Source organism: Oncorhynchus mykiss, chromosome 10 (genome assembly GCF_057628025.1).
Source record: "Oncorhynchus mykiss isolate SJ-2025 chromosome 10, ASM5762802v1, whole genome shotgun sequence".
NCBI classification, from domain to species: domain Eukaryota; kingdom Metazoa; phylum Chordata; class Actinopteri; order Salmoniformes; family Salmonidae; genus Oncorhynchus; species Oncorhynchus mykiss.
Genome location: NC_143031.1, coordinates 19,981,279 through 20,008,543, shown reverse-complemented (window position 1 = coordinate 20,008,543; position 27,265 = coordinate 19,981,279). Strand labels below are relative to the sequence as shown.

The following is a 27,265-nucleotide window of genomic DNA, read 5'->3' as shown; positions in this document are numbered from 1 at the left end:
CCCGTTGTGGTCGGGTTTCTTCTGTTTGCCGTCTAGTCAAGTGAATAAGAACCAGATATGTCGGGGGTTGAAGGGATGAAGCACCCTCCACTAATTTCAAATGTACAAATCCAAGCAGCAACACCCTCCCCGGGGTCCCAGCTGGGTCAGCATGTGATTCACCTCATACCGATTTCCACGAAATCAAGCACCTACAGCAATGTCACAAACATCCTGTGTGTGTGTGTTAACATGGAACGCTGTATTTTTTTTTATCTCAACACTGATTCTGACATGATTTTTTATGTCACACAACTCACCTGTCGGAGTGTCTTCAGCAGCTCCGTGGCGTCCTCTTGTCTCCCCTCCCTAGCCATCACAAACACCTCCTGGATCATACTGATGCGTTTCTGGTAGGGTGGAGGAGCCCCGCTGCGTCCCAGCCGATCACCCGAAGACCACCCGCTGAACGAGCTCTGCGTCCGTCTCCAAGCGCTGAATAGTGAGCAAGACCCGCCGGTGTCCGACGCGGCTCCCTTCGTCTGTTTAGTCCCCATTGTACATTGTAAACAGACTTGGCAAATCGTGAATAGGACACCTATTAATCTGCTAATTTGCTACTCACTCAACCTCCCATAGCGCATGAGTGGCGAACCAACGCAGAATTATGATACAAATCTAGAAACACCACATTTGAAGGATGAAGAACCCATGCACAAAAAAGTTATATTGCGCAAAGCCAACATGGCTCAATATGGAAAAATAAAGATGGCAAATGTGAGTATCCAGTCCATATAGGCTACTGTATAAAAAAATAACCAGGCAGACGAAGCTTCACGACCTACACAAATCGCAATGAGCCAGAGAATAGGCTACTGAACCACTTGAACCGCAAAAATAAAATAAAAATCGCTTGATTTCCTCAAACGGTTCCACAGATTCAAGCGCACGCAATTAATCCAGAGAATAGCCAAATGGGTAAAAATGTCTAGCCAGACTTGATGCCAATCGAAAAGGCAATCAAATCCCATATGCGAAACCAAATTGAACTGATCTCATCCAGGCAGGTTGTGAGAGAAGAGAGAAAGAGCGAGGGTGATTTTAAACTGAGCAGACTAGCCTTCAAGCAAGCCTTGACAATTCAATTTAGGCTATAGGCCTACCCCTTCACATTATTCCAAAAGTGGTGTATCTATTTTATTTGCTATGAACAACTACACATCTGTAGGTTTTAGGAATTGCTAGAGAGCATGGATGTCTTCTACAAAGCAGGATCAACGAGCTAACTTTGAAGTAACTATTTATTTTCTGGTTCATTAAGACAGCTAAACTTGTTTATTTTGGTTGTTGAGTCAATTAGGCCCATAAACAACTCAAACATTAAGGTTTAACTATATCCATTGAGTTATACTGTGCAAATATACAGTTCATTATAGTGAATTATATACAACGGATGGGTCTAATCCTGAATGCTGATTGGTTAAAAGCGCATTCCAGCCCGTGTCTATTCCACAAATTACCACCAACTAAATCTATGACATTAAAATGCCTATTTACTCTATTCCATCTGACTGCACAATCAACTGTCTCATCAGCCCAGCCAGGCACTTTATACACTTGACCTCCGTGGCGGAGGACTTTGTGGGCTATACTCAGCCTTATCTCAGGATGGTAAGTTGGTGGTTGAAGATATCCCTCTGGTGGTGTGGGGGCTGTGCTTTGGCAAAGTGGGTGGGGTTATATCCTTCCTGTTTGGCCCTGTCCGGGGGTGTCCTCGGATGGGTGTCACAGTGTCTCCTGACCCATCCTGTCTCAGCCTCCAGTATTTATGCTGCAGTAGTTTATGTGTCGGGGGGCTAGGGTCAGTTTGTTATATCTGGAGTACTTCTCCTGTCCTATTCGGTGTCCTGTGTGAATCTAAGTGTGCATTCTCTAATTCTCTCCTTTCTCTCTCTCTGAGGACCTGAGCCCTAGGACCATGCCCCAGGAATACCTGACATGATGACTCCTTGCTGTCCCCAGTCCACCTGACTGTTCTGCCTTATTATTATTCGACCATGCTGGTCATTTATGAACATTTGAACATCTTGGCCATGTTCTGTTATAATCTCCACCCGGCACAGCCAGAAGAGGACTGGCCACCCCACATAGCCTGGTTCCTCTCTAGGTTTCTTCCTAGGTTTTGGCCTTTCTAGGGAGTTTTTCCTAGCCACCGTGCTTCTACACCTGCATTGCTTGCTGTTTGGGGTTTTAGGCTGGGTTTCTGTACAGCACTTTGAGATATCAGCTGATGTACGAAGGGCTATATAAATAAATTTGATTTGATCTCCACTATAAAAAGCATCTGGAAATTCTCACGGAGATTAGTTTAAACCTTGCTGTCTGTCTCTCCGACATTAGCAACATTGTTTCAATATTCAAATTCAATCTCCAGCTGTCCCCTAGTAATGAACGTGTAGGGTCGGGACGAGACACAGGCAGCGTTTCTCAGCCAGTCAAAATCATGAATCAGATGGCATTATTTTTATGGATATATACAAAGAAATGGCAATTGAAAAAATGTAAAACGAAACGAAGTGCAGATAGTTTGCAGTCTTAGAAAACACTAGAGAACACTAGAAAACACTAGAAAACACTAGAAAACTTAAACAAATGCAAATGTAGCTACTGTTGTTATTCTGACTGCACTGTTTGACGAGACTGTAAATTAGCCGTAGTTGGCTGGCTAGCAAGCAAGTGATAAGAACGTAGCCAGTCAGTATGGTAATGGAACATTTAGAACGAACAACTGGGTCACGTCCATATATACAGAACAAAAAGACTGAGCGACTGGGTCACGTCTCTGTCAAACGAACCAATAGAACCATAGACCAGCCGGCTTGGGTAGCAACCCTAGATTTGTGGAAGCATGAAATAGTATGAATAAATGCATCAAAATAACATTTTTAATTAAAATATGTCAACCATTATTTGAATATGTTGGTACCCCAGTTGAAATAAAAGTGATAATGCCCTTGACTTCATATCAGGTCTAACAACACCCTTGCCAATATATTCTCCAAACACCAGCTTCTCTGGCATTATCACTTAAATAAAGCATTATAATCCAGGAATTTTGTAAGGGATAATCAAGGAGTGGCTATGGATTCTATAGAAAATAATGAATGATGTGGAAGGTGTGTTCTATGGCACACAAAAAACGTATTTCTCTCAAATTTTGTGCACAAATTTGTTGACATCCCTGTTAGTGAGCATTTCTCCATGTCCAAGACAATCCATCCACCTGATAGGTGGGCCACAGGTGCACCTTGTGCTGGGGGCAATAAACGACCACCCTAAAATGTACAGTTCTGTTACTGTCAAGTAAAGTAGGCCAGAAGGCTAAACTGAAAAACCTAACCATCAAATAAAAAAGATGGCGGGCCGCAAAAGTACTTCTGTGCAAGTGTGTTTATTTACATAGTGAATTAGGAAGAAAAAGAACAGTACTGCCATTCAAAGTATACATTATGGGCACAGCTTAAAAACAATGCTGCCCCGATCAACAGCTTAATCCAAAATGGTTCCCCCCCTTGAACTGGGAAGGGGGAACCCCTCTCATCAGAACATACCCAGCACTAATTAAGCAATTATCTTCATCAAAGACTACATTTTCCACTCAGCTAAACATACTGAATTATATACAGTGGGGCAAAAAAGTATTTAGTCAGACACCAATTGGCAAGTTCTCCCACTTAAGAAGATGAGAGAGGCCTGTAATTTTCATTAACATGGAAGAAAAAAATCCAGAAAATCACATTGTAGGATTTTTAATGAATTTGTTTGCAAATTATGGTGGAAAATAAGTATTTGGTCACCTACAAACAAGCAAGATTTCTGGCTCTCACAGAACTGTAACTTCTTCTTTAAGAGGCTCCTCTGTCCTCCACTCGTTACCTGTATTAATGGCACCTGTTTGAACTTGTTATCAGTATAAAAGACACCTGTCCACAACCTCAAACAGTCACACTCCAAACTCCACTATGGCCAAGACCAAAGAGCTGTCAAAGGACACCAGACACAAAATTGTAGACCTGCACCAGGCTGGGAAGACTGAATCTGCAATAGGTAAGCAGCTTGGTTTGAAGAAATCAACTGTGGGAGCAATTGTTAGGAAATGGAAGACATACAAGACCACTGATAATCTCCCTCGATCTGGGGCTCCACGCAAGAGCAAAATGAGCAAAAATCCCAGAACCACACGGGGGGACCTAGTGAATGACCTGCAGAGAGCTGGGACCAAAGTAACAAAGCCTACCATCAGTAACAGTACGCCGCCAGGGACTCAAATCCTGCAGTGCCTGACGTGTCCCCCTGCTTAAGCCAGTACATGTCCAGGCCCGTCTGAAGTTTGCTAAAGAGCATTTGGATGATCCAGAAGAAGATTGGGAGAATGTCATATGGTCAGATGAAACCAAAATATAACTTTTTGGTAAAAACTCAACTCGTCGTGTTTGGAGGACAAAGAATGCTGAGTTGCATCCAAAGAACACCATACCTACTGTGAAGCATGGGGATGGAAACATCATGCTTTGGGGCTGTTTTTCTGCAAAGGGACCAGGAAGACTGATCCGCGTAAAGGAAAGAATGAATGGGGCCATGTATCGTGAGATTTTGAGTGAAAACCTCCTTCCATCAGCAAGGGCATTGAAGATGAAACGTGGCTGGGTCTTTCAGCATGACAATGATCCCAAACACACCGCCCGGGCAACGAAGGAGTGGCTTCGTAAGAAGCATTTCAAGGTCCTGGAGTTGCCTAGCCAGTCTCCAGATCTCAATCCCATAGAAAATCTTTGGAGGGAGTTGAAAGTCTGTGTTGCCCAGCAACAGCCCCAAAACATCACTGCTCTAGAGGAGATCTGCATGGAGGAATGGGCCAAAATACAAGCAACAGTGTGTGAAAACCTTGTGAAGACTTACAGAAAACGTTTGACCTGTGTCATTGGCAACAAAGGGTATATAACAAAGTATTGAGATAAACTTTTGTTATTGACCAAATACTTATTTTTCACCATAATTTGCAAATAAATTCATTAAAAATCCTACAATGTGATTTTCTGGATTTTTTTTCTCATTTTGTCTGTCATAGTTGAAGTGTACCTATGATAAATTACAGGCCTCATCTTTTTAAGTGGGAGAACTTGCACAATTGGTGGCTGACTAAATACTTTTTTGCCCCACTGTATTTCATAATTTTGACATCTTCACTATTATTCCACAACGTAGAAAATAGTAAAAATGAATGCCCAGAGATACCGTGACGAGATCCTGAAAAAACCCACTTCAGAGTTAAAATCAGGTCTGCATTTTATCAAACACAAACAACATTTATACACAATTACTATGACAGGCCATTGGACAAATTCTTCAGTAACTGGCCATCACAGTAGTATGTCGAGACTTACGGACAAAAAGGACAACCAGATATGAAGTCACTTTGACATGTTTATTAGTTACAGAATTGCTATAAATCCCATTGAGCTATCCTGTATATAGCGTGAAGGAGAAATAGGGCCAAGTTTCACATGCCATGTCATCTGTTCACAATATGAAAATAAATACATAACACCAGTTTTTAAAAGGCATCTAATATTTGTCTGTTACACTGCAGTGTACAACAGTTACCAGATCAAAATGGTGTGAGCGTACTGGAGGCTTTGAACCAGTCGCATACCCTACAAGCTGTAACCTAGGAGGGTAGTCAAACTGCCCACATCACCCAAGTCATAAGAACAAATGTCTATTTAAAACACTAGTTAAGTTTATAAGTGCTCTGGGTACTTGATAACATCATGTAATGTTTTCTCATTGTGACCCTTTAAAATATTCAGACTAATTCTTAATTTCTTGTGGGCAGATGTACGAAAAGTTGTCCGGAGGCCAGCGCTCACGGATGATTCCGAATATTTTCCGAGATAACTATTACCTAATACAGACTGTCAGCACGGTCAATTAATTATCCCTGATGACATTCAAAGTGAAGAGGCAATTTCCCATGTAACAGGATGCAGCCACATGCACTCCCATGCTGCAAACATCACATACAATTTTAAAACAGCTATAGTTCTCAAACCCATGATTTCTTTCCATTGGTTCTTAACCATCTTAAAGATAGAATTCACAGTATGGTGAAACAGCACCACTGTCCGACCCAAGGCCATTGTTTTGTTGACGAAGCAGAGCTGGGGGAGAGTCGTGCATCGTAATAATAACTAAAAAAAATCAGCACTACATACAGTAGTGTTCTATTGCACGTGCAATGATGTCCGGAGAGGTGAGGCTGTTTGCAGTAACTTTGTTGTAATATCAGGCAGATGTGACAGTTTCACTATTAAGAACTCCAGCTTTAATATCACTGAGCAAGAAATATATTTTTACTGTTAAAATACATGAAATAAAATAGTTGAAAAGATAAAAAATAAAAAAACTTTCATATATGCTAGATAAATGTAAACAGAGCTAAGTAGAAGTGATTTGAGTGTTAAAACAAAAAAAGTGTGGTATGAATCTTTTAAATGAAAACCATGAATTCTAATCATCATTTTAAAAAGTGTCTGAGTAGTAGCGTATAATAAGGTAACACGCGTATATAACAGCGTCTTCAGAAAGTAGTCACAGCCCTAGACTTTCTCCACATTGTTTTACAGACCGAATTTGTTTTGATTAAACTGAGATTGTGTCACTGACCTACACACAATGTCAAAGTGGAATTACATATTTTTTTATGAAAAGCTGAAATGTCTTGAGTCAATAAGTATTCAACCCTTGTTATGTTATGCCTACATAAGTTCAGGATGTGCTTAACAAGTCACATGATAAGTTACAAGACTCACTCTGTGCTTAACACAATTTTTATACCGAAACAACAATATAAATGCAACATGTAAAATTGTTGGTCCCATGTTTCATGAGCTGAAATAAAAGATCCCAGATAATTTCCATATGCAGAAAAAGCGTCTCTCTCTCAAATGTCGTTTACATACCGGTTAGTGGGCATTTCTCCGTTGCCAAGACAATCCATCCACCTGACTGGTGTTGCACATCAAGAAGCTGATTAAGCAGCATGATCATTGGTGCACCTTGTGCTGGGGCCAATAACACACTAAAATGTGCAGTTGTTACCCATGCAATTTCCATGCTGACAGCAGGAATATCCACCAGACCCGTTTCCAGAATTTCTCTACCATAAACTGACTCCGTCATTTTAGAGAATTTGGCATTACGTCCAACTGGCCTCACAACTGCAGACCACGAATAACCACGCCAGCCCAGGACCTCCACATCCGGCTTCTTCACCAGCAGGATCATCTGAGACCTGCCACCCAGACAGCTGATGGAACTGTGGGTTTGCACAACCAATGTGTATTCCCAGTCATGTGAAATCCATAGATTAGGGCCTAATACATTCATTTCAATTGACTGATTTCCTTTAAATGAACTGTCACTCAGTAAAATCTTTGAACAAATTTCAGTGTAAATGACTACCCCATCTCTGTACTGAGTGGCATAGCGGTTTAAGGCACTGCATCTCAGGGCAAGAGACGTCACTAGTCCCTGGTTCAAATCCAGGCTGTATCACAGCCGGCCGTGATTGGGTGTCCCATAGGGCGGTGCACAATTGGCCCAGCACCATCTGGGTTTGGCCATCATTTTAAGTTTTAAACTGACTTGCCTAGTTAAATAAAGTCAAGGGGTGTGAATACTTTCTGAAGGCACCATGTGCACGTCGTCTTTGCTCCCTCACGCTCGGCTGTATGTCCATCTTGCTAGCTGTCACTCAAATAGCAACACTCTGGCGAGGGGCTGAAGCTCATTGGCTAGAACTCAAATTGTTAGGGAGCTGGCCCACGTGGGGGAAAATGTTTTTCTGGAAGATCAGCTCTTTCAAACTCAGGATTTCGTGGCTAATTGAGGTAAGACAGTAATTCTGTGCATTGATTATACAAGGATGACCTACACATTGAGACATCCAGCCCAAAGTGTGAGGTACAAAACAATTAAAATACTTAGTCGCCAATGTGCCACCGCATGTCTTTAACCGCTTTACACAACCTCAGTGTGAGGTGTGTAACTTGTCTAATATCAGACCTCTGGTTGCATGCATAAAGGATTGCCTTAAAGGTGAAAGCGTAAATAAAGTCCCTGAGGAGAAGAGATAAAATACAAATGTGGGGGGGGGGGGGACCATTTCCACCATAAAGAAGAGGAGCCAGTATTGGCAGCCTATGTAGCAGTCATCTCTCCCAGCATACAGTCTCTCTTTCCGCCCCTCTCTCAGAAGAGGAAGGAGTAGGGGCTGTCCCTACGGCCGTGGCTCTCCAGGGAGAAGGAGGGGATGGCCACCTCGAACATGGCGCCGCCATGAGCCCGTTGGCAAGTAAAAGTCCCCCTGCAGAAGGCGGAAAATACCAATCAGCAGGCGCAGAATTTTTTTTTTTTAAATTCAAAAAACAATTAAATTCAACAAGGATATGGCAGAGCATTCTCTTTCGCCCACTCACTCAGGGGAAATGGCTTCAGTCCCTGTGCTATGAAAAGTTTTGCTGAGGTACTAGACCAAGGGTGGGTAACTCCAGTCCTCGAGGGCCTGATTGATGTCACTTTCCTCCATCGCTAGCAAACACAGCTGATTGCACATTTCATTCTAAACTGAAGATCATGATTAGGTGATTATTGGAGTCAGGTGTGTTAGCTGGGACAAAACTGACACCAATCAGGCCCTCGAGGACTGGAATTGCCCATCCCTGTACTAGACTGTAGTAGCCTGTACCACTGTTGCCACTAGCCACAGAAATACAGTATCTAGCACAGCATGCTGGCAGTAACATCTCACCGAAAAGCTAAAAGGGATCTATTCTGCCAGTGCCAACAAAGCATGTTTCCATGTGTGAATCCTGAGTCAAAAATGCTGTTGATCATTCAATATAAAAATAATAATTATTAAGTTGAGTGTTATCAACTGTTTTGGCCACAGTGCGATCCTCACATCAGGACCTGCTAGTGGGTGTAATGCAGAACAAATGAAAAATAGTAGACAAAAGTGAGCAGGTCTAATTTTTGGGGAAAACATTTGTAAAATGAGCAAAAGTGGCAGCCGGGCCCATCTGCCTGTTAATTAACATTATGATTTTTGCACAGAATGAGCATTTGGCTCCTGTCCCTTTTCAGATACTGGCTCCAAATGGTCCGCAATAAAATAATGACTATCAGAAATGCCTGATTTGTGGTCCCAGTCCGCCCCTAATGCATGCAAATTAAAATGGGAGTACACTCAGATAGTGATGGACGGAACAATTTCAATGATTCACAGAAGCGTTTATTTAGGATTCCCAAACTGAAGTCCACAAATCCAGTCACTGATTCATTTAGCCAGTCACAGTAACACAAATTTGACATTTCCATTCAAATGCATTGACTAATCAGTGTCACTTCAGCCACATTAATGCTATACAAAACTGATTCCGTCACATAAAATTGTTTATATATACACATATATACACACACGCTAAAGTATAAATTAACATTAAGAAATATACACGTGTGACCTCAGTTGTGGTCACTGTGTGGCAGTGCCTTGCCTTTACTGGAGAAACAGGAAAGTGCCAAAAAGATGAGCATGAATACTTAAATCACCATGAAATTACTAGATATACAGTAACACATTGACAACAACTTCAAATGTCTGCCATTGATTGAACAATCTAGTAATTGAGCATCTATGATTAGTGACTGGCTATTTGATCAGCAGTGAATTAGCTGTGATCATATCATAGCAGCACAAATTAAAGCGGGAATCCTTAATAGTGAATCTGCCACATTTGTTTTGGGTATTACAACAAAAAAGTTACTACAAATGAACAAACAGTTTGACGCACCTCACCTCCGTTTCATCAACAAAACAAAGAAAGGTGCTGGGGCAGACAGTGGGCTGTTACCCCTAATGCGGATTCCATCATTAAAAGGGGATGTACAATATTTTACAACTTAATGTTAAATCTTGAAAGTAGTCTCTGGCCCAGGAGAAACTATAATCCCTGGTTAAATTCTTTAAACAGCCAACACAAAAATGGAAGCGATAGGGTCATGCAGCATACTTTCAGGGTGAGGAACCATTTAACATTAAGTTGTAAAATACTGAACTTCCCCTTTAACAGCTCATGTGATAAACAAAGCAGCATGATTATAATTAGTAGGCGTGTACTACGTCACAGCTTTGCTGCCTCTGTGTTAGAGGGTTGAGGTCCTGATAAATACAGCACTGACAGGGAGTTGAAAACACAGATTATGTAGTCACCTCAGTTCTTTTAGGAAGTAGGTCTCTACTATGAGCGGTGTTTAGGAAGATGTTAAGCAACAGACTATTATAGGTGCTATGATGTTCAAATAAAACACTATACTTATGTTCCTCATTGCAAACAGTCAACTGCTCTTCTTCATTTGTGTACACACACAGTATGTTGTTGACGGACAAAACATAATAGATAGTGTTTCATTCACAATGAGTTATACTTATTGATTCACTATGGCTTGGTGAGAAATGGACTTAAAATGTCTTAGGAAACGTGTCAGAGCACAGACTCAAATAACATTTTCTTTTAAACTAACGTACCATTGGAAATGTAAAGAGATGATCCAAAAACAGAACGGGTCGCTCAGTAGGATACTGAATACCATGTTTGTGTTCCTCTCAGCCTGAGCTTCTACTCTGTTTGTCCTTTTCACAGTCAAACCGGCACTGGCCTAGTTAAAAATAGTCTAACAGTATTAGGCCTAATGGTTTCAAGTGTCTAAAAGTCTTATCATTCTGGAATAGATGCAAAAGTCAGAATAGTCTGATGGTTTCCTTTCCTCATCCACTGCTGAGCCTGCCCTGCATATGACTGGTGAAAAACAGGATGGCAGAAACCTAGCTCTTTAAGTCATAGGAGTTGTACTGAAGGGCAGGAGACTGGAGGAGAAAAGGAAGCAATTTAAGAGTATTGACTCATCTAGGTGACTGACTAAATGTTGGGTAGACTACTTTTCATTAGAGAACCACAGTCTGCACTTGTCTTGGCCACACTGCCATGTGCTACCAAAGCAAAGGTCACTATTGAAGTGCCACTGTAGATGTAGTGCAGACAAGGTAGTCCCCGGGTATGTACACAATGCTTAGCTCCACAGGGCTCTCTGCAAGGTTTGGCATAGAGTCACATTCACACTTCCCAATGACTTAGTCTTGACATCGATCCAAGAGTCTAGTGCATTTGTGTGGGAAGGAGGGGCTACAGTTGTTGATTAGGTGGTACAGCCTATGTAGAGAAGAGAATGGGTGGTGAGCAGGACAGGGGCAGGCTTTGAAGAGGGTGATATGAGTGTGGGTGGAGCAGTGGGGCACTTGAGGATGGCATGGCATCACTCAGGCCAGTGAGGTGAAAGGGCCGGGCAGGAAGCCGTTGGGTGTATCGTCTTTCTTGCTTTCGAGGGAAAAGGGAGGGATGCGGACATCGAAGAAGGTGCCGTTGGGCCTCTCGAGCCGATAGGAACCCCTGCAGGGGTCAAAAGACAACGACAGGCACCGTCAGAGTCCGAGCCCCTTCTGCCCTGCCCAGCCCAGCCGCTGCCCAGTCCAGAGTCCTACAGTAGTACTGCTATGACTCATTTTTTACTACTAGCTTCCCAAGTATTCTACTTCAACTACTACTGCTCCTACAATTAGCCTACTTCAGCTTCTACTATGACTAGGGTAATTTGACTACTACTGTTTCCACTGACAATTTCCATGCTTCTACAGTATGCTACACAAACATAGCAATTTACTTACATATATACACACGCACAGCGTGTCCCTCATCGACTAATACAACAGACCTGGCACAGAGTGGGCAAACCTGGCCAAATTAGGTAAATAAATTGCCCGATATCACGAGTCAGAAAACTTGAGGAAGTTTTCAGAGCGTATTAACCACAAACAAAGTGTGTTTGTTCATTGGAGCTCAGACCCATACTTGAAATTCCATATTAGGATGATTGAAAAGAGAGATAGCCCTCACACACACACACAATGCAGTAGCCAATGTCAGTTTCCATATAGACAAGAGTCCGAACTACGTGTTGCTAAAGCTCAACCATACTAGTCTCTACTAGGTTTGCAGAATTCGGGTAACATTGGGGGAATCTGGCATTGCATAGTCCAGATAGGGTGAAAGTTGAGGTACTTTCAGTACATTTTTCTTCTGTTTGGCACCTAATGAACCATTTTACAATTCTGCGTGATGTTTGCTATATGGCACATATTGTCTATTATGTTGATTAGGCTAGTATTCATATTAGGGTGGAAATAAACCCTGCCATCATAGTAGGTTACTTGGACCAGGAGGAACAAAACATGGTCACCACTTGTGTGACATTCTGCCATTCGTGTTCTGCTGGTACAAAGTGTCTACTTTTTGACAATGGGCAGGTGTTTCACAGTGCGTGTGTGCATTTCTTTGCAAGACTCACCACATGTGCCCGCTGGGTGCCTGCAGTGAGACGTGACTGCTGTACTGGAAGGCAGGCTGCTCTTCAGACAACACTGGCTCCTACACACAGTGAGGGGGTATCATTTGGTAGACAAGTCTTTACCACACTTTTTTTGACCTTCTCCAATAGATTTTGAAAAGGAGAGGATGTGAGGAATCAGGAAAGATGAATTGAAAGCTGCCGAGACTCACCCGTCCCACCACTCCTCTGCCACGGACCGTCTCCAAAGTGCCTGAGAGGCTGAAGATCCTCCAGTGTCTCTCCCTCAGTTGCACCACCTCCTCCCCCATGTTCTCCAGACGGATACAGTACCGCCACTGTCTCACACACACACCGAGCAGTGAGCCAACGGAAACCACTCTGGGCGCGTCTGAAATGCCACCCTATTTCCTATGTAGTGCACTACTTTTTACCAGGGCCCATGAGGCTCTGGTCAAAGTAGTGCACTCCAAAAAGAATAGCATGGCATTTTGGATGCACACTGACTACAGTAGTATGCAGGTACGTCGGCACAATCGGCGGTTTCTATGGGAATGGGAAGCTAGCTTGTATGGCTAAAATTGTAGCTAGATTCAGAGATTCTAAAAAATAATGACAGCACCACCCAAATATCACTGTTTTTAGCCTAAAGAACACCGTGAAATGGACTGAAGTGAATATAATTGTTTCCTCATATCTGACAGTTTGCTAGCACACAGTAACAACAGTCGCTAGGCTACAGTCATCAGTGGCAGCTTCTTTGACTTACCCAATATACGTGGGAATTCTGGGCTTCCTGACAGAGAAAATGACATACATAAGCAAAAGTACAAACAGTTTCTAATCATGACTGGGGCACATTCAGCAGGGCGGAGTTGTGGAACCAGATAGAAATACAGGGAGCTCTAAAAGTATTGGGACAGTTACACGTTGTTTTGACTCTGTACGCCAAATTATACAATGACGTTGAGGTTAAAGTGCAGACTGTCAGCTTTAATTTGGGGGTATTTTCATCCATATCGGGTGAACAGTTAAGAAATTACAGCCCTTTTTGTACATGGTCTTTCTCACTCACTCATCATTCATTCAGTAGTATTCGTAATCATGGTATCATAGAAATATTGTATTCTTATTTACAATAAAAGTGACTCCAAAATGACAATGTTATTTACCATTAATTTCTATTGGGAACTAAATAATCTGAAACACCCAAAATAAACCAATGTCGCCAACAAGTTTGTAGAGTCACAAGCTTGATGTAATCATTGGGTTCAAGGAATATGGGACCAAATACTAAACTTGTTACTACTTTAATACACACAAGTGCATTTGTTCCAATTCATTTGTTCCCCTAAAATGGCGGGACTATGTACAAAAATAGTTGTAATTTCTAAACAGTTGACCTGCTATGGATTAAAATACCCTAAAAGGTCTTCACTTTAATCTCATAGTCATCACATAATTTCAAATCCAAAGTGCTAGAGAAGAGCCAAAACAAAAAAATGAACTGTCCCAATACTTTGGAGCTCACTGTATGTTATGTAGAACAACATGCCTCTGACATCTAGAAAGGGAATCACGTCAGCTCTATTCATTAAATTTCTTCCACAAAACGTGACCCTGATTCTTTATTCCCTTAGAGAAGTGGTGTGGGGGCGTACCCTCATGCCCATGTAGAAGGGAATAACAGTAACGCGGATGTTCTCCGTGGTCTCGCGGTGCACGTCCGACAGCTCCAACCATGGGTGGTTCTTCTCCTGCCACGCCTGCAGCGTGTCTCGTGGTATGAATGGGGGAACTGGAGAACGGGTCACAGCGCAACGGTCACATTTTAAACTTTGGGATTTACCTGCCAACAAGTTCTCATTCATACATACGCATTACGTTTACTGGCTAACTGACTGAATACACCCAAAAAGACTTTTGGTTTGTAGTACCTTTGGAGGCATTGAACTGGAGGAAACGCTCAAACAGCTCATGCTGAATGGGGACCTGGTCTGTGGAGTTGTAGGGCAGGATGTCTTCATGACTCACATAGTCCAGCCCTGAGAGAGTGAGAACAAGAGTTAGCTCAGGGCATTAATTCCTTTGTGCGACAGTAACTAAGTATTAGCAACACTTAAAATACATCTGACTCACCTGGAATGGCATAAAGCGCCCTGCTGTCATCGTGATTGGCCAGAAACGTCACCGCCTCAGTCTGTGATCTCTGAGACTGACCGACACAGACCATTTATAAGGAGACAATTAGGGTTGCAAAATCAGAAGAACCAGGGTTTGTGGAAAACCTAGGAGTTTTGGGGAAAGTTACCATAATTTTGCGGTGTGTGATTTAGACAATAGTGATGGGGGGAATCTCGTTACACGTCTCAATATTATTTTTCTACGAAATTGATTTGAGATTCCAAGTATCTATAAGAAGAGAAAAAAAATGTAAGTAGTATTGTTTGCACTAGTCAGGTGTACCTGGGCCAAAATGCAAGTATTTTTTAAATTCTATAGCTTCTTCTCTAGCTCTTTAAATAGTGAGCCAACGTGTTTACAGCATTTTAATTTCCCTAACTGATAAAAACTTGTTTTCTCATGCTCCCTCATCTCTCTGCAGCAGACATGTAGTGAGCAATATGTTTGGAACACCAAATCACAATACATATAGAACGATAATATCACATCATGAGGTCCCTGGCAATTCCCATCCCTAACAGACAATGCAGAACCAAGTCAGAGTACCAGTGGAGGTAGTTGACAACCTTTGGGTCAGATACTCACAATGTGGGGACAGTCCCTGGTGTCTATCAGAACCTGATAGTATGTGTGAGTTTTCCCTTTCACCTCTTTGGACCGGTGTGCCCCAGGGGGTTCCGTAGGCTTGCTGGGGGCAGAAAGCAAGCAGAGGAAAGGTGTCAATGAAGAATAACCAGTCAACGAGAGCTAGACCACTTCCAAACCAATCCATTTCCATTACAAACTGCCTGTGACATGTTTGGATCTTATGGCTACATCGGATATAGCACCCTACTCATTATATACAGTGGGGCAAAAAAGTATTTAGTCAGCCACCAATTGTGCAAGTTCTCCCACTTAAAAATATGAGGCCTGTAATTTTCATCATAGGTACACTTCAACTATGACAGACAAAATGAGAAAAAAAAAATCCAGAAAATCACATTGAAGGATTTTTTATTAATTAAATTTGCAAATTATGGTGGAAAATAAGTATTTGGTCAATAACAAAAGTTTCTCAATACTTTGTTATATACCCTTTGTTGGCAATGACACAGGTCAAACGTTTTCTGTAAGTCTTCACAAGGTTTTCACACACTGTTGCTGGTATTTTCGCCCATTCCTCCATGCAGATCTCTAGAGCAGTGATGTTTTGGGGCTGTTGCTGGGCAACACAGACTTTCAACTCCCTCCAGTCGTCCTGGTCCCTTTGCAGAAAAACAGCCCCAAAGCACGATGTTTCCACCCCCATGCTTCACAGTAGGTATGTTGTTCTTTGGATGCAACTCAGCATTCTTTGTCCTCCAAACACGACGAGTTGAGTTTTTACCAAAAAGTTATATTTTGATTTCATCTGACCATATGACTTTCTCCCAATCTTCTTCTGAATCATCCAAATGCTCTCTAGCAAACTTCAGACTGGCCTGGACATGTACTGGCTTAAGCAGGGGGACACGTCTGGCACTGCAGGATTTGAGTCCCTGGCGGCGTAGTGTGTTACCGATGGTAGGCTTTGTTACTTTGGTCCCAGCTCTCTGCAGGTCATTCACTAGGTCCCCCCGTGTGATTCTGGGATTTTTGCACACCGTTCTTGTGATCATTTTGACCCCACGGGGTGAGATCTTGCATGGAGCCCCAGATCAAGGGAGATTATCAGTGGTCTTGTATTTCTTCCATTTCCTAATAATTGCTCCCACAGCTGATTTCTTCAAACCAAGCTGCTTAGTCTTCCCAGCCTGGTGCAGGTCTACAATTTTGTTTCTGGTGTCCTTTGACAGCTCTTTGGTCTTGGCCATAGTGGAGTTTGGAGTGTGAATGTTTGAGGTTGTGGACAGGTGTCTTTTATACTGATAACAAGTTCAAACAGGTGCCATTAATACAGGTAACGAGTGGAGGACAGAGGAGCCTCTTAAATAAGAAATACTTATTTTCCACCATAATTTGCAAATAAATTCATTAAAAATCCTACAATGTGATTTTCTGGATTTTTTTCCCTCATTTTGTCTGTCATAGTTGAAGTGTACCTATGATGAAAATTACAGGCCTCTCATCTTTTTAAGTGGGAGAACTTGCACAATTGGTGGCTGACTAAATACTTTTTTGCCCCACTGTAGGTCTAGTGGACTACAAAAGTAGTGCTCTATATAGGGAATATGGTGGTATTCCAGACAGTGGAAAGCACGCTAAGCAGACAGGTGTTGCGGAGACATGGGTGACCGTGTGAGGTGGTGTCATCACCTCTCCGTCGCAGGAATGACGTCGCGGTCGTAGAGGCGGGCGTGCCAGGGGAAGAGCACGATCCCTCTGTAGCCAAACACACTGTGCAAGAATAACTGGGGAGAGAGGCAGACAAACTTAAGGCTGTGTGTGGAATAGCTTGGCAGTGAGTATAACAGTTGATTAAATAGAAAACCCTGCCAGGTTGGCACAGTATTTTGCTTATCATAGAAATTGAATTAGCTATATAATTAGTAATTTTATTGCTATGGCACTAAGGCAGATCCCTGGGGAAACCCCATGTAAAATTGTTAGTCTCTAATGTGGAGTGAAATATCAAGTTGTGGTTGGAGACCCTCTCACCTGTCCTGTTTCATATTTCCCCTGCTGTTTGGGAGCCTCAAACACTCCTACTGTCTCCAGCACCTTCCCCTCTGGCCTGTAGGACAAAGCAAATCAAGACGTTAGGAGAAGAACAAGTTATAAGACAGACACTGACTTATGTCATGACTTGTCCTTCCAAAGTTATCCATGTAACTCCCTCAGCCAATTATTGATCAAGTTGTTGACAGTGTCTTAATTGCAGGCGTGATTTGTTCATTGCATAGGGTAACATGTCACTAAAACCAGTGGAGTGGAGAACAATAAAATAAGTAGACTCAAGTAGGGCTGAGGCAGACATTACATTGTGTCAGACGGTTATTGTCATGCAAAAAGACTGCCAGTCTCACCGTAATTGACCGTTAATTAACAAACACGTTTAGCATCTCCAGGAATACTCGCTGCATATAGTATAATAAATCAATTTGATATACTCCATCTCAAATCCATTATTTTAGTCAGGTCTAAAGAAACATATGATGAACAGAATATGAGTTGACCTACTGTATGTTATCTGGCTATGCTCCATGCCAATACCCGAGTGACGCAGCGGTCCAAGGCACTGAATCTCAGTGCTAGAAGAGTCACTACAGACCCTGGTTCGATTCCAGGCTGTATCACAACCGGACGTGTTTGGGAGTCCCATAGGGAGGCGCACAATTGGACCAGCGTCGTCCGGGTTAGGGTTTGGCTAGGGTATGCAGTCATTGTAAATAAGAATGCTCTTATCGTCGTAACCGGCCGCGACCGGGAGGTCCGTGGGGCGACGCACAATTGGCCTAGCGTCGTCCGGGTTAGGCCGGTAGGGTTATCCTTGTCTCATCGCGCACCAGCGACTCCTGTGGCAGGCCGGGCGCAGTGCGCGCTAACCAAGGTTGCCAGGTGCACTGTGTTTCCTCCGACACATTGGTGCGGCTGGCTTCCGGGTTGGATGCGCGCTGTGTTAAGAAGCAGTGCGGCTTGGTTGGGTTGTGTATCGGAGGACGCATGACTTTCAACCTTAGTCTCTCCCGAGCCCGTATGGGAGTTGTAGCAATGAGACAAGATAGTAGCTACTAAACAATTGGATACCACGAAATTGGAGAGAAAAAGGGGTAAAATTTTTTTAAAAAGTATATATATATATATATATATATATAGTCCTCCGATACACAACCCAGCCATATATATAAAATAATGTTCTTAACTGATTTGCCTAGTTAAATAAATAAAAAATACAATGATTGAATTTAAATTCTATGTGTTTAATGCAGGCCCTGAAATCTTCATCCCTAACTACAACATTTTCAGACAAGATAGAACAGCCAAATGGGGCATTGTTGCAATCTACTGCAGATATAGCCTGCAGAGTTCTGTCCTATTACCCAGGTCTGTACCCAAACAATTTGAACTTCTACTTTTAAAAATCCACCACTCTAAAAAAGAAGTCTAACCTTTGCCGCCTGCTAAAGACCTCCCTCTGCCCCCAGCTGTGCTCTGGACAGCATATGTGAACTGATTTGCCCCCCCCCCCCCCGTTACACTATTGAGAGTTGTACAAGACGTAAAAAGGAGCATGGTTTGTTTACTTGCTGTTTTGAATACAGATTGCCCCATCTACAATTTGATCGATTATTAACGTTTAAAAATACCTAAAGTTGTATTACAAAAGTAGTTTGAAATATTTTGGCAAAGTTTATAGGCAACTTTTGAAATGTTTTGTAGTGACGTTGTGTTTTTGTAAGCTGTTTTTTTCTGGCTCAAACGCACTTTATAAAATGGACATTTTGGGCATATATGGACGGAATTAATCGAGAAAAAAAAGGACCAATTGTGATGTTTATAGTACATATTGGAGTGCCAACAAAAGAAGCTCGTCAAAGGTAATGCATGTTTTATATTTTATTTCAGCGTTTTGTGTAGCGCCTGCAGGTTTGAAATATGCTACCTTCTTTATTGACATTGTGCTATCATCAGATAATAGCTTCTTAATGCTTTCGCCGAAAAGCTTTTAAATATGACATATTGGCTGGATTCACGAGTGTAACTTTAATTGAGTATCTTACATGTGTGATTTAATGAATGTTTGATTTTATATCATTATTTGAATTTGCCGCGCTGCATTTTCCCTGTTTTTTTTCCCCAACTGGGATGCAAGCGTCCCCTATACCATAAGAAGTTAACACCCCAGCCATCCTACAATCTAAGCTTGATGCCCTCAATCTCACACGAATGATCAATGAACCTACCAGGTACCACCCCAAAGCAGTAAACACGGTATCATCCTAACCAACTTGCCCTCTAAATACACCTCTGCTGTTTTCAACCAAGACCTCAGCAATCACTTCCTCATTGCCTGCATCCCTAATGGGTCATCGGTCAAACGACCTCCACTCATCACTGTCAAACGGTCCCTGAAACACTTCAGCGAGCAGGCCTTTCTAATCGACCTGGCCGGGGTATCCTGGAAGGATATTGACCCCATCCCGTCAGTAGAGGATGCCTGGTTATTTTAAAAAAAATGCCTTCCTCACCATCTTAAATAAGCATGCCCCATTCAAGAAATGTAGAACCAGGAACAGATTTTGCCCTTGGTTCTCCCCAGACCTAACTGCCCTTAACCAACACAAAAACATCCTATGGCGTTCCGCATTAGCATCGAACAGCCCCCCAATATACACAGGCAGTTAGAAAAGCCAATGCTAGTTTATCAAGCAGAAATTTGCTTCCTGCAACACAAACTCAAAAGTCCTGGGACACTAAAGTCCATGGAGAATAAGAACACCTCCCAGCTTCCAGTTCTCTGCTGCCAATGACTGGAACGAACTACAAAAATCTCTGAAACTGGAAACACTTATCTCCCTCACTAGCTTTAAGCACCAGCTGTCAGAGCAGCTCACAGATTACTGCACCTGTACATAGCCCATCTATAATTTAGCACAAACTACCTCTCCCCCTACTGTATATATTTTGCACCCCATTATCTCTCTACTTTGCACATTCTTCCACTGCAAATCTACCATTCCAGTGTTTTACTTGCTATATTGTATTTACTTTTTTTTTTTGCCTTTACCTCCCTTATCTCACCTCATTTGCTCACATTGTATATAGACTTGTTTTTCTACTGTATATTTGTTTTACTCCATGTGTTGTTGTATGCGTCGAACTGCTTTGCTTTATCTTGGCCAGGTCGCAATTGTAAATGAGAACTTGTTCTCAACTTACCTACCTGGTTAAATAAAGGTGAAATAAAAATAAATGTAAAAAAATGCCACACCTGTCAGGTGGATGTTTGTATTGGCAAAGAAGAAATGCTCACTAACAGGGATGCAGACACATTTCAGGGATCTTTCATTTCAGCTCATGAAACCAACACTTTTACATGTTGCGTTTATATTTTTGTTCTGAGTAGTTACGTAAACCTGAAGACTAAAGGTGACTAGAGATAGTATGTGTGCATTGCTGCCCTGACAATGATCCAAAAAAAAACAAAAAAAAACAGCTTGCTTTCAAGGTACTGGCATTGGTCCAAAGAAGCTCACACCTTATTGCATTGACAAGGTTACTGGTGTGGCCTAACTTTTGGGCTCCCATCAACAGTGGAAAACTGTAATATTGTGTCAATCATTGTCTCATTTCATCAGTGTTGCCTAAACGTTCTATCTACCTGACTTGCACATACACCTAGTGAACAAAACATTAGGAACTCCTTCCTAATATTGAGTTGCACCCCCTTTTGCCCTCAGAACAGCCACAATTCATCGGGGCATGGTCTCTACAAGGTGTCGAAAGCATTCCACAGGGATGCTGCTTACCCATGTTGACTCCAATGCTTCCAGAGTGGTGTTGTTGGCAGGTTGTCCTTTAGGTGGTACACCATTCATGAGACACACGAGAAACTGTAGAGCGTGAAAAACCCGGCAGCAACGCAGTTCTTAACACAAACCTGTGCTCCTGGCACCTACTACCATACCCCGTTCAAAAAGGCACGTCTTGCCCATTCACCCTTCGAATGGCACACATACACAGTCCATGTCTCAAGGCTGAAAAATCCTTCATCTGCGCTGATTGAAGTGGATTTAACAAGTGACATCAATAAGGGATCATAGCTTCCACCTGGTCAGTCTCATGGAAAGAGCAGGTGTTCCTGATGTTTTGTACACTCATGGCTATGGAACGCGTCTTTGCGTGTCAAAAAAGACACGTCAAATAACGCCGACTAGGTATCCCCCTTTCCCTTTGACGTGTCAAATAAGCTTGATGACCAATCAGGACCTGAATATGACTGCACTGCAATTTAATGCGTTCATACATTTTTTACGTATTTATTACACCATCACTCGTATTTCATGTCACAACGATACGTATGCTATGATGCTGGTATTGCTGTCTTGCGCATATACAGTGCTGGTCATAAAAAAAGCTATCTAGCTGCTCCGTTACAAATGTTCTTCCCCAAAAACATAGCAAAATGACAATCTGTTACAGTAGCTATAGTTAGCTAGCTAACTATACAGCTTAGTTGTCATCGAGTAAAATAAACCTAATTCACAAGACAGTTCTTATTTGAAGAATGGTGGTTGGACCCATCTATGTGAAGCTACCCACAATAAGGATTAGCCACAATAGTGGACTTTGCAGTTAGCCTTCAAAATAAAAGTATGTAATTAACAGTGATGCAAATGAACACAAATCGTAGAATGCCATAATTGAATAGATGTAGCACGCAGTGGGTTACCCAGTAGACCTGGTTTATACTAGAGGTCGACCGATTAAATAGGGCCGATTTCAAGTTTTCATAACAATCGGAAATCGAGTATTTTGGGGCGCCGATTTCCTTTTTATTTAATTTTTTTAAATACCTTTATTGAACTAGGCAAGTCAGTTAAGAACACATTCTTATTTTCAATGACGGCCTAGGAACGGTGGGGTTAACTGCCTTGTTCAGGTGCAGAACTACAGATTTTCACCTTGTCAGCTCAGGGGTTCCAATCTTGCAACAGTATAGTTAACTAGTCCAACGCTCTAACCATTGCACTCCACGAGTAGCCTGCCTGTTACGCGAATGCAGTAGAAGCCAAGGTAAATTGCTAGCTAGCATTAAACTTATCTTATAAAAAAAACAATCATAATCACTAGTTATAACTACTAATCCAGTTTAGCAGGCAATATTAACCAGGTGAAATGTTGTCATTTCTCTTGCGTTCATTGCACGCAGAGTCAGGGTATATGCAACAGTTTGGGCTGCCTGGCTCATTGCGAACTAATTTTCCAGAATTTTACGCAATTATGACATAACATTGAAGGTTGTGCAACGTAACAAGAATATTTAGACTTAGGGATGCCCCCCGTTAGATGAAATACCGAACAGTTCCGTAATTCACTGAAATAATAAACGTTTTGTTTTCGAAATTATAGTTTCCGGATTCGACCATATTAAATCACCAAAGTCTCGTATTTCTGTGCTTATTATAATATAAGACTATGATTTGATATAGCAGTCTGACTGAGCGGTGGTAGGCAGCAGCACGCTCGTAAGCATTCATTCAAACAGCACTTTCGTGCTATTGAGGAGACAACATGTTTCTCGAGTAAAGAATGGATTCCAATAGACTTTGTCACAAGAGAAACTCGCTCTACAGTTCATGTTTGACAAGCAGCGCTCACCCACCACCATTAAGGTGTTCGCGGCAGCGATTTCAGCTTGTCATGAGGGTTTGGCAGAGACACCGTCTTGTCACCCTCTAGGGAAACGGTTTCTATTGAAAACGCAGCGACTTAGGCCAATGCCTAGAGCCATGCTGCCCCAGTGGGATTTAACTTTGGTACTCGAGGCGCTCTGCGAGACGCTCCACAGCAACACTTACCAATTACAATGGAAAAACCACTCACATCAAAAAAAAATCCACTTCCTGGATGGATTGTCCTCGGGTTTTCGCCTGCCATATCAGTACTGTTATAGTCACAGACATTATTTTAACAGTTTTTAGAAACTTCAGAGTATTTTCTATCCAATGCTACCAAGTACATGCATATCCTAGCTTCTGGGCCTGAGTAACAGGCACTGTTGCTTGCTTTGACTACGGCCAAGCGCATCAGTGATTTGTGTGCTCTTTTGACGAGACCCGACTGCCTTGCCATTAATGGTGATCTGAACAGAGCGGTGTTACATCCTAATCCGGCATTAATGCCGAAGGTTATCAAGAGCTCATATAGGTCACAGACCGTTAAGCTGTGGGCCTTCTCCTCCTCCTCCTCCTCCTCCACACAGAGCAGAGAGAGAGGCTTCGCCTGTGCCTGGTGCGCACCTTGGCGTGCTAAGTGCAGAGCACGGCGATGATTAGGTCGACGCCTCAGCTGTTTGGGTGTCACGGTGCTAGTACACTTGGTAGACCGCTGTCTCATTGGCTTTGCGAAGGCATTGAGACGGCTTATGAGGTGGCAAGGTGGCCATTGCCTCAGGGCATAAGAGCCCACTCCACCCGTGGAGTAGCAGCGTCTACGGTCCTTTTCAGAGGAACACGGGTAGAGGATATTTGTGCAGCGGCGTCGTGGTCGTCATCGTCTCCTTTTATCAAATTCTACCTGTTAGACATGTCGTCTAGCTCTTTCTGTACTCAGCGTTGCTGAATGGAGAACTTGAGTTAAGGATGCAGGGCTATTGGGCGGGGTTCCCATTAGGTCTGCTCTTTTTTCAAGGAGAGAGACGTTTGACATGACCTCTGTTTGACACTGTCAGTACAGTAGGGAATGTCTTGACTGCCCACCAGTCTATCACTGTGTTGGGGCTGCGTGATGAGGGAAATAGTACTGTAACTAGTGTTACTTTACTATTAGACCGGTCACTAAATTTGATGGAATATTGAGGTATCAACTATCTGCCGAGTCAGATTAGTATGACCTATTTTCTAATGTCTGCCCGCAAATCATTGGCTTTGCCTATGGATTTAGTGTGGCGGGTTACACTGAGAAATCAGTGAGTATGCCTTCTAAATTGGTTCAGCCTGCACTCAGCATTGCTGATGGGAAGGCTAGAACTAAGGTGAGAAACGCAGGACCAATGGACAGAGTTTCCATCAAGTCCGCTTTTTCCTATTAGAATGACATGACAGTAGAGTCAAATGTTACATCCGGCCCACAAGTCTATGACTGTGTTTGGGCGAATGGATTAGGGATATAGTACTGTAATACTAGTTACAGAACTATTAGACCAATCGTAATCCCAACCCTATAAAAAAGGTATATCAAAGGTCCTTACACCTTGAACACACCGACAGAGTCATTGCGCAAAATGGTACACAACATAATGTGGATGTGTGTGCAACAAAAGTTCACCATTCACCTTCTGCTACCATTTCTGTCAAGCCGTCTATGCAAACAATTTGATGCATACTAGTATACCATATACGGGGGTATTTGTAAAAATCCATGGGATGGTTTTTCAATACTGTCAAAACTATTTATTTGAAGTTAACAAATGTGAATATTTTTTGCTACTTTTTAATTTATTACCTGCAGTCAACTTGTGCAATACGTTAGGAGATAAAGCAGATTGCGTTCTTCATTTCACTTGTCACATTATGAAGCTTACCATAGTTCCCCAGAACAGTTGAGCCAGATACGTGCTTGTTTGTAAATAGAAATATGTATCGGGAATCTGTGCGATGCACATGAGGTGATGGAAGTTACACTTGTATGCAATCCACTACTTACTACATGTTAGCCATCAGATATCTTATAACCGCTTTCTGACAGAAGTCAAAGAGTTCTGGATGAGTTCTGTACAGTTTCCATTTTTCCCGTGCTTAGTACAAGTGTTTATTTTCCCTCTGCTCCATGTACATATGTTGCTCTTCCTTCAGAAAAGCATGTACCACAACTTCTCATTTACACAATTTCCCTCATTCACATTTTCTTGTAAATGTCCACACTGGTTGAAAATGACATTTGGTAGCTACTAGTTATGTTTGTATAACTTTATGAGCTGGATTTGCCTGCCTTTGCAATTAGTTTGTTCATTTTCATTTGTTACCAGCATTAGTTTGTGCTAATTTTGTTAGCATTCTGGTACTTGAGGCCCAATGGGCTTTCCTTGAGTTTTTAGCGACCCCTTGTGTGCCAAAACGCTATGACCCAGTACAGCAGGCAATGCGTGTTAATGTGCAGCATCAAAAAACACCTTAATTCAAAGACTTGTGTAATGGAAAAAAGCATCCTGATCAAGGACTAACAGTTAGATTGCTAGCTGTTATGTATTTGAGGAGCCAATAGTGCGAAGCTACCATCTGTGGGATTATGACTTAACACCTCTAAGTCAAAATACCCCTAAATGTAATGATGCCATAGCGCCGCAGATCTTCGGTTGGCCAGGGATAGCCTGCCTCTTTTGGCAGGTGAGTAGAGTTGTTCGTGATGGGGTTGGGGTGCAGCTGGATTAGTTACAGCCCCTCTCCTGATGCGCACCGCATGTTTGTGGGGAACCTGGTGCTAAATAACTTGTTTATGACCCGATTCTTGCCATTGGCCAGATGACCAGATGTTGACATTGGCACATATGTGTTTGAATCAGGAAAGTTTCCTTTGACGACCTCTACAAACCAGAATGTTGAATACACTTAAATTTTTACATTCTTTACCGGTTGTTTTGCGGTTGGTCCTTTTGGCAGGAGGCATGAGACAATATATCCACAGGGAAGTATATGTAGCCTAGTGGTTAGAGCGTTGGACCAGTAACCAAAATGTTGCTAGATCAAACCCATGAGCTGACAAGATAAAAATCTGTCGTTGTGCCCCTGAACAAGGCAGTTAACTCACTGTTCCGCCATTGTAAATAAGAATTCGTTCTTAACTGACTTGCCTAGTTAAATAAAAGGTACAATTATAAAATAAAAAAAGCGCTGGTAGTGCATTCCGATTACTATCACCTGACGCATGCAAAGAACCAAAAACCCGTGCACGAGCTCAGCAAGTATGCGGACAAGTCCTGAATTTATTTATTTTCTTCGTCCTCACATACTTCAGGTCATAGAAATCTGAAAACACAACCAGCGCTTTGAAACGTAATTATACTTTCCTGTGGATATACTGCCTCACATTTTTACAGCCAAAAGGACCAACCGCACGGACAACCGATAAAGTACATTAAAATATAATTGTATTTAACATGCTGGCTTGTAGAGGTCGTGAGAGGACACCTTCCTGATTCAAACGTTAATTTCTACCCGAAGTAGAATCCAATGCCATTCAACGTCGGGTTTCCAGGCAAGTATTGTAATTAACGAAGTTACTATGATACAAAGGATGCAATGACAGTAATTGGGAACTTGACCTTGACGTGCAGTAGATTCTGTAGTCAAAACACTGGTTCGCTAACCAGCTAACTAGTTAACCTACCGATCTAACGTTAGCTGGCTAAAAACAAGTAACTAGCTAGCTAACAATGCTATTAATGAAAGGGTACTATACCCAGCTTTTGGTGGTTTTGTTTTAGCACAGACGCAGGACAGTAACAACTGTTACAGCTAACTGCTAATCGGTCAGGCTAAATTAGTTAGCTAACAAACGTGAGCTACCAGCCGTAGCGAGTTAACTAGCTAATATCTAACTTACCTTGACGACATCAACCGTTTCTGTTGGACGTTGAACAAGCTACATGATAAACGCTTCATATTCGGAGTTTGTCTACTGTTTAAATCGACATTTAGTACACTGATGGCGTGTTTTCTATTATATTTATTAACCGTGGACAGCAAGGTCCGACGAATGACACAGGCCGCCATCTTTGTTTAGATTAGCATTTGCAATGGCCTGGACACCACACGCGCCTACACAGTATTTTTGGTTTATAGCATTCTTCTTCTTCGATGGTATATTGGCGATCTCTCAATTTAATGTGCATTCCGCCACCTACTGTACAGGATTACCAAATATATTTAAAAAAAAAATTAAAAAGAAAGAAAAGAAA

General features: G+C 42.2%; 2 protein-coding genes across 3 annotated transcripts in view; both read right to left on the bottom strand.

Moving 5' to 3' along the window:
• Window positions 1-741, bottom strand: part of LOC110533468 (leucine-rich repeat-containing protein 75A-like) — a 38,716-nt gene extending 37,975 nt beyond the window's left edge. Inside the window, exon 1 of the mRNA XM_021617702.3 lies at window positions 300-741. Within this exon, the coding sequence (XP_021473377.3) occupies window positions 300-536 (237 nt within the window). The 5' untranslated portion in view covers window positions 537-741. The remainder of the gene's footprint in view (window positions 1-299) is intronic.
• Window positions 742-5,450: 4,709 nt separating this feature from the next.
• On the bottom strand, window positions 5,451-27,183 carry LOC110533467 (polymerase delta-interacting protein 2). Of its 2 annotated transcripts, none has more exons than XM_021617701.3 (11): window positions 26,911-27,174; window positions 17,305-17,380; window positions 16,963-17,057; window positions 15,271-15,373; window positions 14,641-14,716; window positions 14,439-14,546; window positions 14,163-14,299; window positions 13,271-13,297; window positions 12,714-12,839; window positions 12,502-12,581; window positions 5,451-8,407 (listed from the first exon to the last, which is right to left on the bottom strand). In XM_021617701.3, the coding sequence occupies exons 1-11, from the start codon at window positions 27,078-27,080 to the stop codon at window positions 8,293-8,295; spliced, it is 1,113 nt and encodes a 370-aa protein (XP_021473376.1). In that variant the 5' UTR covers window positions 27,081-27,174; the 3' UTR covers window positions 5,451-8,292. The 2 variants fall into 2 exon arrangements, with proteins under 2 accessions (XP_021473376.1, XP_021473375.1); XM_021617700.3 differs by lacking the exon at window positions 5,451-8,407 and adding an exon at window positions 9,313-11,546 and having other exon boundaries at window positions 26,911-27,183.
• Between the last annotated feature and the right edge of the window lie 82 nt (window positions 27,184-27,265).